This window comes from Scyliorhinus torazame, chromosome 14, assembly GCF_047496885.1.
Source record: "Scyliorhinus torazame isolate Kashiwa2021f chromosome 14, sScyTor2.1, whole genome shotgun sequence".
Classification (NCBI taxonomy): Eukaryota; Metazoa; Chordata; class Chondrichthyes; order Carcharhiniformes; family Scyliorhinidae; genus Scyliorhinus; species Scyliorhinus torazame.
In genome coordinates, this window is record NC_092720.1 from 121,493,528 (window position 1) to 121,505,811 (window position 12,284).

At 48.5% G+C, this 12,284-nt stretch overlaps 1 protein-coding gene and 1 long non-coding RNA gene across 4 annotated transcripts in view; one reads left to right on the forward strand and one right to left on the reverse strand.

The window, feature by feature from the left end:
• Window positions 1-2,216, reverse strand: part of LOC140389989 (uncharacterized) — a 104,829-nt gene extending 102,613 nt beyond the window's left edge. The window contains exon 1 of the long non-coding RNA XR_011934531.1: window positions 1,878-2,216. This is a non-coding gene — a long non-coding RNA (uncharacterized lncRNA). The remainder of the gene's footprint in view (window positions 1-1,877) is intronic.
• Window positions 2,217-7,917: 5,701 nt separating this feature from the next.
• Window positions 7,918-12,284, forward strand: part of espnla (espin like a) — a 94,213-nt gene continuing 89,846 nt past the window's right edge. The window contains exon 1 of one of the 3 annotated variants that reach the window (XM_072474736.1): window positions 7,918-8,183. Coding sequence is in view for 1 of the 3 variants with exons in the window: in XM_072474735.1 (XP_072330836.1) it covers window positions 8,302-8,595 (294 nt within the window). In the remaining 2 variants the exon portion in view is untranslated. The other 2 variants (XM_072474735.1, XM_072474737.1) reach the window with 2 other exon arrangements.

A 12,284-nucleotide genomic window follows, 5' to 3' on the forward strand; every position in this document is an offset into this window, starting at 1 on the left:
AAGAGACTTCCGACGCGATAACCTGCAGGAATAACCATCGTAAGAAGCCGTGTCCTGGGTCCCAGGCCGGGAAGCAGAGAGGACATCAGAATCCACCAAAAGGGAATCTGATCACCTCTTAAGGGGTGGGACTTTGGTCCAAGCCATGAGTTTTGACAGCTTTGTAAACAGAGTTTTTATAATGTGTGTAACAGAGGTTTTGATACTTCGTGCAATGGAGCTTTGACACAGTGTATGATAGAGTCTCTCTTGTAGTGGTAATAAGCATTAGGGTTTTTACATTGTGTTTAATAAAAAAGCGATTGAATACAAAGTTAAAGGTGTTGTGTCTATCAATCAACTGTAACGAGGGTCCCAGTCAACAGGGACAACTAGTCAGTCACCATACCAATGCAGCATCTAATCAAATTATCCAGGTAAGTAATTTTTAAAAATTTACTCAATTAAAATTTGATGATGGCACATTCTACAAATGTCCGGTTTTCCAACAACTCCAGTTTTTGGACAGCCGTGTTTGAGACAACGTATCTGTATCTCTATAATAAATTTCTCATCTTAACTCAAAGACATCTCCAATAATGTCTTAGCTGAAAACTAATATTAACCCGACTTTTAATGCTCACACCATGGTGTGTGAACCTTAAGTGCAGCCTCAACTGAAATTTAAACCAAATCCCATCCCTAACCTGAGCCCTAGCTTTAACCTGAATAATGTGAGTTAAGGAAAAATAATTGTGTAATCAACACAAAAGCAAGGTACTTTGACATCTATATTAACGCCTTAACCTGAACATTAGCCCTGACACTAATGCAGCAGTCACTTAAAATGTCTATAACTGTAATCCCACTGCTGTGGCTTAACAAATCCTACTTGTAAGTATAACCCTAACAGTAACCAAATAGCAATTTACTGTCTATACTAGTATTCTAACCCTAAGCAATGAATATAAATAAGCAATAAATAATTGGGTCTAACAGTTCAGAATGCTAGAGGTGGCATGTTTTACAATTTTCTCTGTTTCATGACTGGCTTTTCGGACAGGTTCCTTGTAAACTAAACGCCACATGCAATGAGCGATATGGGCAGATTTGTGTGTGGGGTGGGGCAGGGGGAGTTTCTATACAAAAGAATGTAGCTTCATGTCAATAAATGGAGGTGAATTACTTTGTCCTGAACTGAGAAATGTATCTGTGTTGGATGTGATTCCTGAATCGGCTGAAGGTTTCCTGTAAAAGAAGGATCTGATGCATCAAGGGTTAACCTGGGACTGAGTACAGTACCGCCCACCACTGATGTAAGAAGTCACCTGACCTAGAGTTTAGTTTGGCAGTGTAAAACTAGGGAGTGTGGTGGTATGTATTAGGGGTAGTACGGTACACCACGATGCCGACAGGCTATTGGTAGATGGATACCGGGTCCTGATAGGATCTGCCGCCTACTGGGCTCCACCCAGAAATGCCGGTATAAGAACCCGGATTTCCCCCAGCAGCTGCATTCTGTAACCGAGCTGCTGGGGAACAAGTTCTGCTTAATAAAGCCTTTAATTGATGTTACTTCAACCTGCCTTGCGTCATATTGACGGTACAACACGGAGCAACATGCAAGGACATTGCATCCTCTCCATATCTGTGCCCTCTACTGTAAATATGTACATAGTTAGTAAAGACATCTTGGCAACTTCTACAAGACTGTTTAATGGTGCCTAAGCAGTATACACCATAGGTTGCAAGAGCCTAATAAAACATAGTGGCAGCAGAAGATCAAAATCCACACCCTCTATAAGAAGACCAGGGAATTCGAAAAACAGGACACCAGCAATGAATTCCTGTTACATAAAGAAACCTCACTCCAGAAGCAGAAAGCTGAGGGAACTCACCTGAAAAGCTCGGGAGGCAGAAGAGCCTGGCAGCAGAAGAAAGGGCAGAAGTTGAGGTTAAGCTAAAGTCTTCACCAGATCCCTGTGGAAGCAGCTTCAACAAAGCAGAGCTGGCAGCCAGCAGCCTGCAGGATGATATACAGCCTTTTTAAAGTACCAGGGAGCCACTCCTGTGAACTATTTCCTTTCAAAATCAGTCAGGCGGAAAACTCAGTTGCGCATTTGTGACTGGCCCAACCCCTGACTCGGCACTCCCTCCACATGGCCACTGTGTCCACAGCGGAACAAAAGAGAGAAAAAAATCGACCACACGGAAACCCCCATTTAAACAAAAGCCCGAACGAAGGCCTTGCTAAATTATAGGCCTCCCAGCCAACGAGGCTTCTACCCTCCTGACCCGGACCCAACCTGCAGCAGGTCACACACTGTCACAACCTGACCTATGGCTTCCTAATTGAGCCAAATGTCCGAAGTGTGGGAAAATCTTCTCAGCAGTGCCATTTTGAAATCCTCTGCTCTCTTAAAGGGGCTCCCACACTTCAAAGCCTTTTCAACAATGCATCCCAATTCCACCACACCAAATCCAACAGGACATTTGGCATTCTTGAGAAACAATTTTTCACATTGCTTGATTGCATCAGGCATCTTAAAATTAAGAGCAACACCAGAACAAACTCTTTTTTCCTGCTGGTTTGGTGATCTTGCAAATCACACTGTCCTGAGGCACTGATGAATCTGACACCAGTCCCAGGCTGGTTAATAGCCTTTGATGGATATTTTAATCTGCAAGCTGAGGAGAGTGCAGGGCTTGAGAAGAGGCACAAACAAAACCACTACAAAATGAAGAAAAGACAAAAGCTGAAAAACAAATGATCCGCACGAGGGCGCAAAGTGACACAGTACAGGCCAGAACCCCAGCCGAGTTATCTTTATGGTCAGGCCCTGAGGCCAGCAGAACCAAATTACTTATGTTGTGATGACCCAGACATGTTTCCTGACTCTTACCAAAGGCTGCTAATGGACAACATGGAAAAAGCCCTGTGCCAGACGAACCAAGACAAATCACAGATACAAGCTGAAAATACTTGCCTCAAAGCCACGCTGGAGGGCGTCAACGTGAGGTACAGCCAGGCGTGGCAGCAGACAAGAAAGGTGCACACCAAACTCATTCCATCGAAATAATCTTCGACAAACCAATACCTATCATTTGAAAACAAGAGGAGCTGGCAAGGACCTTGACAGCTACTTCAGAGGAAGCTGCACTGGAGCTGTCAGCAATGGCATGGTGACACAATGGGTAGCACTGTTGCTTCACAACTCCAGGGTCCCAGGTTTGATTCCCGGCTTGTGTCACTGTCTGTGCGGAGTCTGCACGTTCTCCATGTGTCTGCCTGGGTTTCCTCCGGGTGCTCCGGTTTCCTCCCAAAAGTCTCGAAAGACGTGCCAATTAGGTGAATTGGATATTCAAAATTCTCCCTCAGTGTACCCGAACAGGCACCGGAATATGGCGACTCGGGGCTTTTTACAGTAACTTCATTGCAGTGTTAATGTAAGCCTACTTGTGACAATAAAGATTATTTTATTTATTTGTAAATGTAGTCACTGAGACACAGCTTGAGAAGCCAAGAGCTGAACAAGAAAATAAACATTTGAAAGAGCTGCTACATGTACTTCGAGAGCAGATTCAACACAGTCTTATCTTTCGGCAAGGTGGCGAAATACACCTTCTGCGATAGAATGGTAGAACAGGCTCAATGAGGCTCTTCTAAATTACATAAGGATTCAAGATGAAGTACTTGAGCTCCACAACAATGAGGAAAACCTGTTGAAGGACCTCAGGTACAGGTTTGCCCCTCGGGAACCATACGGAGTGAGACAAAATGCGTTTACTGCTGCCGTGAATGAAACGACAACCCTGTTTTCATGCAAGACTCAGGAATGTTCCCTGTTCTGGGAAGAAGTCGAGAGGTATGACAATAACACTGCTGTACTGAAGGAACAGTTACACATCTGAAAGGAACCTTGGACCTCCCAAAGCGGTCCACGGGAAGATTGAGAACAAGGAATGGAAAGAAATGGTTCACAAAAGAGCGTGAGCTCTTGCAAAACCAATTGGTGGAAGAGCAATCACAGATTGAGCCCACAAAAGGTTGGATAGAGGAATTGAACTCCACCACAGAAGAACCGATTAATGGGGACAAACCTTCATGAGGCGGAAACCAGCCCTCAGTCGTAATTCAGCTGGAGCAGCATTCACCCGAAGGGAGGTGTGGGAGAGACAGGCACGGGAAGAACGTACTAACTCCACACGAACAGTCACCCAAGGTCGGAATTGAACCCGGGTCCCTGGTGCTGTGAGGCAGTAGTGCTAACCACTGTACTACCATGCTGCCCCATGGAGCCCTCTCCATACCTGTACTCTGTACTGTAAATATGTATATAGTTCAGTTATATTAATAAAGATTTCTTGGAACTTCAACAAGACTGTTTAATGATGTCTCAACAGTACACACTGCAGGCAGTGACAACCCAAACATCTCCCAATCGGAATATTGAAACTATGGCCTGAAGTCTGGTCACTGCACTGAACCCATACCAATCTGTTGCATCCTCATGGGGGTGATACCATGATTGCAAAACCAGTCAGTGGAAGTTCACTGGCCAGTTTCCTGGATTTGCATTGTGTGTTTAGAATCTCGTTGTAAGTACACTGACAACTGGGTTCTGTTCCGTACAAACATTTCAAATTGCTTATACACTTTGTAACAGGTAAGGGAATAACATCATGAGGCTGCAAATTCACTTGGCAGACTTTGACCTCAGACCAGGCTGTGGTTATATATCCTTTCATCTTATCTTTATCAAATTGGCTAATAGTCAGCTCATAGTACAATAAAAGGGGTGGCACGTTGGCACAGTGGTTAGCACTGCTGCCTCACAGCTCCAGGGATCCGGGTTCAATTCCGGCCTCGAGTGACTGTCTGTGTGGAGTTTGCACTTTCTCCCCCGATTCTATGAAAAAGTTGATGAAAACCAGGAAAAGGCTGTCTGAATTATTAATGTGCAGGAATAAGGGGCGGGATTCTTCGGTCTCCGACGCCAAAATCGCGTTTTGCGATCAGCCGGAGAATCCCCGTTTGTGCCGAAATTGGGGGCGGCGCTGCTCTTGCCATGCTCCGCCCCTCCCAAAACGACGTACCCTGTGAGTACGTCGCACGCCGTATGGATGGCCTCAGGATGTCACCTGAAGCCCTCCCCCAATGCTCCGCCCCCCGATGGGCCGAGTTCCCGATGACGTTGGTCACTCAAGCTATTTATTTTCATGAACCCAGCGTGGCGGCTGCCACAGTCGGAGGGGGAAGCCGATCCGCGGGCAAGGGGAGCTTTGGCAGGAGCTGGGGGCACTGGTGGGGGGTCCAGGGGTGGTGAGCCTGGCCAAAGGGGGGCACTATTTGGCAGGCCAGGTCCGCACGTGGCTGGCGCCCTATTGCACCTTGTCATGGGCAATCAGTCTTGTTTCTGGCAGACTTGGGCCTACATTTAAAAATGCCATCGTTAATCCAGCATTGACTATTTTCTAAATATTAGGTTTGGAAAATGGAAAAACCTCGTGTTGGTACAGAATGGAGTGTTTACAGGGTCAGTGTAGACAGAGGAGCTGTAATCTGTATCTAAGCTGTGTTGTTCTTGCCTTGGGAGTGTTTGGACCAATAATGGTTCTGCTCTCTTGTACCAAACATCAGTGTTTTTCCTGTGTCCAGGAAACATTCACCAAACATGGTGAATACAAAATGATCAGAGGGTTAGATAGGGTGGACAGTGAGAGCCTTCTCCCGCGGATGGAAATGGCTAGCACGAGGGGACATAGCCTTAAACTGAGGGGTAATAGATATAGGACAGAGGTCAGGGGTAGGTTCTTTACGCAAAGAGTAGTGAGGCCGTGGAATGCCCTACCTGCTACAGTAGTGAACTCGCCAACATTGAGGGCATTTAAAAGTTTATTGGATAAACATATGGATGATAATGGCATAGTGTAGGTTAGATGGCTTTTGTTTCGGTGCAACATCGTGGGCCGAAGGGCCTGTACTGCGCTGTATTGTTCTATGTTCTATGTTCTATGGTGGGTTCGTGTCCATCTGCTGCAATCTGGCTGCTTCTGCAACTGGAATATAAAAGGGTTGGAGGCTGGACATCATGGTTACAGCCCACTTCCTCCTCTTCACTGTGCCCGGGAGTTCTGGCTTCCCAGCTAGCTGGTGGACAATTAACAACTAACTAGGGAAGGAGACTGTATGATCATCTCCACCCTGAATGATGACAGAACCCACAATGCCCCTGAAACTTTTGCAACTATCGCAGATGACCCACCTAGGCCCGCAACTGGCTGGATGGCCCGACGCCGGCGCCAAGAGCGGCGCGAACCACTCCAGCGTCAGGCCGCCCGGAAGTTGCGGAATCCTCCGCACTTCCGGGGGCTAGGTCGGCACCGGAGGGGTTGGCGCCGCGCCAACCGGCGCCGAAGGGCCGTCGTAGGCCGGCGCGAGTTGGCACATGCGCAGCACTGCCGGCGAGTTCTGCCGCATGCGCAGACCGACCGGCGTGTTTCCTGCGCATGCACAGGGGGTTTCTTCTCCGCGCCGGCTATGGCGGAGCCCTACAAAGGCCGGTGCGGAGGGAAAGAGTGCCCCCATGGCACAGGCCCGCCCACAGATCGGTGGGCTCCAATCGTGGGCCAGGCCTCCGTGGGCCACCCCCTCCCCCCTCCCCCCCCCAGGACAATGGGAATAAGGGGGGGAACTCTCCATTGGTTGGAGTCATACTTAGCACAAAGGAAATGGTTGTGGTTGTTGGAGGTCAATTATCTCAGCTCCAGGACATCATTGCAGGGGTTCGTCACGGAGGCCCAACCAGCTTCAGCTGCTTCATTAATAGCCTTCCCGTTTTCAGAAGGTCAGAATTGGGAATGGGGACAATATTCAGACTAAAGCTGAGAAGTGGCAAGTCACATTGTTGCCACATAAGTGCCAGGCAATGACCATCTCCTAAAAGAGAGGATCTAACCATTGTCCCTTGACATTCAATGGCATTACCATCACTGACTCCTCCACTATCAAAATACTGGAGGTTAACATTGACCAGAACTGAACTGGACTAGCCATATAAATACTTGGCTACAACCACAGGTCAGAGGCTAGGAATCATGCGACGGGTAACTCACCCCCTGACCCCACCAAAGCCTGCCCACCATTTACAAGGCACATGTCAGGAGCGTAATGGAACACTCTCCACTTGCCTGGATGAGTGCAGCTCCAACAACACTCAAGAAGCTCAACACCATCCAAAACAAAGCAGCCTGCTTGATTGACAGCCCTTCCACAGACATTCACTCCCTCCAGCACTGACGCACAGTGGCAGGCGTGTGTACCATCTACAGGATGCACTGCAGGAACTCACCAAGGCTGCCTTAACAGCACCTTCCAAAACTGAAACCTCTGAGGGGCTGGTTTAGCAAAGGGCTAAGTAGCTGGCTTTTAAAGCAGACCAAGGCAGGCCAGCAGCCCGGTCAATTCCTGTACCAGCCTCCCCGAACAGGCGCCAGAATGTGGCGACTAGGGGCTTTTCACAGTAACTTCATTTGAAGCCGACTTGTGACAATAAGCGATTTTCATTTCATTTCATTTCATTAACACCGAGAAGGGCAAGGGCAGCAGACACATGGGAACACCACCACCTTCAAGTCACTCACCATCCTGATTTGGAAATGTATCGTCATTCCTTCACTGTCGCTGGGTGGAAATCCTGGAACTCCCTCCCACATAAGCACTTTGGGTGCACCTACACTACATGGACTTTAGCAGTTCAAGAAAGCGGCTCACCCCCACCTTCTCGAGGATGATTAGGGATGGGCATTCGGGTAGTACATTCTGGCAGAGCCTGGACGCCCACATCCCACAAATGAACAAAAATGGGCAGTTCGGGGAGGGGAGTAATCTATCACCCCTGGCACCCAACCACCATGTGCTGCTGCTCACCTGAAGATTGGCAGCTATGAGAGACAGTCGGTGCTCTGCTAACAGAGTGACACAGGAGTCTGTCAGAGGAGAGAGAGGGCGAGGGAGGAAGGGATGAACAGAAAGACGATATATGGAGACAAGAGGTGTTGGCTGCATCTTCGGAAAATGATCAGTTGGAAAAATCAGACAATGGGCGATTAGCTTGTCAGGAAGGGCAGCGGGAGTTAGTCCAAAAGTTACTGCCATTATCTTTATTGTGGGCTGAACATTGCACTGTGTATCTTTAACCCAAGTACGTGACTACACCCGATCCGGTAACTGAACTCTCCTGGTGTGTGTGTGTGTGCTTGCTGACAGAAGGAGCCTCTCAGCTGGGGGATAGGACAAATGGTTAAGAGTTGCTCACCGCCATGGTTCCTCACCGGTGCCTCCTTGCTGTCAAGGATGGGGACCTGGAAACCTTGAAGGAGCTGGACGCCAGCGGCACGCTGAACGAGAGCATCGAGGACCACCTGGGGGCCAGCCCGGTCCACCACGCAGCCAGGAGCGGCCGGCTGGACTGTCTCCAGTTCCTCATCACTCAGGCCAGGCTGCCGGCCGACAAAAGAGCCAGAAACGGAGCGACCCCCACCCACGATGCTGCTGCCACCGGGAACCTGGCGGCGCTGCAGTGGCTGAGCAAAGAGGCTGGCTGTGACATTCATGTAGGTGACTGAGGGGGTGACTGAGGGAGAGGGTGAGGGTGGACACAGCTAGGCACACAACACTCAGTGACTTATAGCAGGGAGGCAGATTCTCCCGTGTCACAGTCAGTAACAGGCAGAGGGTCAGCAATACATAACAGGAGCTGTACAAAACTGGTATGGGCGATATAGAGGGGTGAATATTATATATAGGAACTAGACAGTGCCCATACAGCATCTGTACCATGTATACTTCACTGGTATGGGATATATAGAGGAAGTGTATATTTTGGGCCCCACACCTCAGGAAGGACATACTGGCACTGGAGCGGGTCCAGCGGAGATTCACACGGATGATCCCAGGAATGGTAGGCTTAACATACGATGAACGTCTGAGGATCCTGGGATTATATTCATTGGAGTTTAGGAGGTTGAGGGGAGATCTAATAAAAACTTACAAGATAATGAATGGCTTAGATAGGGTGGATGTAGGGAAGTTGTTTCCATTAGCAGGGGAGACTAGGACCCGGGGGCACAGCCTTAGAATAAAAGGGAGTCACTTTAGAACAGAGATGAGGAGAAATTTCTTCAGCCAGAGAGTGGTGGGTCTGTGGAATTCATTGCCACAGAGGGCGGTGGAGGCCGGGACGTTGAGTGTCTTTAAGACAGAAGTTGATAAATTCTTGATTTCTCGAGGAATTAAGGGCTATGGAGAGAGAGCGGGTAAATGGAGTTGAAATCAACCATGATTGAATGGTGGAGTGGACTCGATGGGCCGAATGGCCTTACTTCCACTCCTATGTCTTATGGTCTTATGGTCTATATGTAGGAGCTAGACAGTGTGCATACTGCATATGCACCACATATACTTTACTGGCATGGGAGATGTACAAGAAGTATATATTATATATAGGAGCCAGATAGTATGCCTACAGCATCTGTACAGTATATACCTTACTGGTATAGGAGATGTACAAGGAGTGTATATTATATATAGGAGCTAGACGGTACCCACATAGCACTCTGCCCCAGCAGCAGGGGTTTGATGTCGGCAGGACTGGAAGCGAACAGTGTAAAATCCCCCGCAAATTTTCAGAGTCTGAAGAAGTCACATCTGAACTCGAAGAAATGCTGAGTTTTTCCAGCATTTCCTGTTTTTATTTCCAATTTCTGGCAGTCTCAGTATTTTGCTTTTATTTTAGTGCTCTGCGGGACGGGTTCAAATTCTACCATGGCAGCTGATGGAATTTAAATTCAGTTAACACATCTGAACGCGAGGCTCAGTCATGGTGACTGTGAAATCATCACTGAGTGTTGTAAAAAAAACCATCTGGTTCACTAATACCCTTTAGGTAAGGAAATCTGCCGTCCTAACCTGGTCTGGCCTACAGACCCGCAGTAATGTGGTTGACTCTGAACTGCCCTCTGAAATGGCCGAGTAAGCCACTCAGTTCAGGGGCAATAGAGAATGGGCAGCACATTCTGGCCTTGCCAGAGACCCCCACATCCCATGAAAGAGTGAAGAAGGAACGATGCTGTACTGGACTGGGTACACCTATCCACCAGGGGCTCATCATCATTTTCTCAACGGCAGCTATACCAACAACGATAGATGTCAGAAGGATTTCAGAAATAGTCAATGGCCATTCAGAAAAGGGTTGCAACCTTAAACTTAGCCAAATATATGAGCATTGATTGGATTGTTGTTGAGGGCCACAAGCTGTTTGCGAGAGGCATTACCAGGATGACAACAGATTCACTTTTTGTGGAATTGAAACAGTTTAACAGAGTTTTCAGCTTGTTAACAGAATTGATTTGTGTGATTGGTAAGACATGTATGATGAGGAGGTGTAATCTGCCTGAAATATCAACAGTCTGGTGGAACTTATAATTTATTGCAGGAGGCAGAAAGCACCTAAGAGAAAGACATCCTTTGGAATGGTTTTGGACTGCTAACAGAGCTGGTATTGGTACTCTCATCCCTCAATGTTTCCGTGTGAATGGCTGTTTGGGGAGTGATGATTCAGCGAGCGCAGCAAATCCTGATGACCCAATGAATCTGGAATTGACTTGGGTTCAAATCAAGAAAAGCAATTAAAAGAGTCATTCTCACGAGTAGGATGCTTGCACATCAGTTGAGGAAGTAGGCGGCGGCGAGAGAGATTTCATGGGTGAGGGATGAGAGGCGAACGCTGGTATCGGAGCCGGAGAGGGTGAATGGGGTTTTGAAGGCCTTCTACCGGAGGATTTATAACTCAGTACTGCTGGTGGGGGATGAAGGGATGAGATGGTTTTTGGACGGATTGGCGTTCCGCAGGGTTGAGGAGGAGAAGGTGTAGGGATTGGTGGCCCGGATTGGGCTGAGGGAGGTGATGGATTGTGTGGGGATGATGCAGGTAGGGAAGGCCTCAGGGCCGGAATGGTTCCCAGCCAAGTTGTACAAGAAGTTTGGGTTGGAGCTGGGGCCCCTGCGAGTTGGGATGTATAATATGTTGATGGTATGGGGAGAGTTCCCCCCCTCCCCACGCTGTTGCAGGTTTCTATATTGCTCATTTTGAAGAAGGACAAAGAACCGGAGCAGTGTGGATCGTACCGCCCAATCTCATTGTTGAATGGAAATGGGAAGATGTTGGCGAAAGTGCTGGCATTGCAGATAAAGGATTGCGTGTTGGGGATAGGAGAGGACCAGACAAGGTTCGTGAAGGGGCGGCAGCTGTCAGCGAATGTACGGAGGCTGCTTAATGTTTTTATGGTGCCCTTGGAGGGGCGAGAAGTAGAAGTGGTGGTGGCAATGGACATTCGATCGAGTTGAAAGGGCGTATCTGTTTGATGGGTGTGGGATCAATTCGGGTTTGGACAGGAGTTTGGCTGCTGTATAAGGCACCTAAGGCGAGTGCTCGGACAAACAAGGTTAGCTCAGATTACTCTGGGTTACACCAGGGGATGAGACAGGGGTTCCCGCTCTCCTCGCTGCTCTTTCCCCTAGTTATAGAGCCGTTGGCAATGGACGGCAGGGTTGCGGGCATGTATGGGGACCTGATGAAGAGAGAGTGTGCTCCTGTGGAGGAGGTCAGGCGCAAGTGGGAGGAAGTGTTAGGGGGATGGGGGGGGGGGGGGGGGTGGGGGGGTGGCATTGGGAGCCGGAAGGAGCTCTGCAGGCTTATTCAATTTAAGGTGGTACAGAAACCTTACGTGATGGTGTCCAAGATGAGGCGGTTGCTTTCGGGGGTGGGGGATAGGTGTGGGTGTGTGAAGGCAGGCTGGTGAACCATGTGCATATGTTTAATAATAATCTTTATTAGTGTCACATGTAAGCTTACATTAACACTGCAATGAAGTTCCTGTGAAAATCCCCTAGTCACCACACTCCGGCGCCTGTTCTTGTACATGGAGGGAGAATTCAGAATGTCCACTTCATCGAACAAGCACATCTTTCAGGACTTGTGCGAGGAAACCGGAGCACCCGGAGGAAACCCACGCAGATACGGGGAGAATGTGCAGACTTCGCTCAGACAGTGACCCAAGTCGGGAATCGAACCTGGGCCCCTGGTGCTGTGAAGCAACTGTGCTAACCACTGTGCTGCCGTGCTGCCCAATTTTGGGTGTGTCCGAGGTATGGCCGAGTTCCTGCATTTGGAAAAAATTAAGTTTGCCATTCGAGGGGTGGAGGGGAGACTCACCTTGTGGTGGAAGCCGCTTATCGACTTCCT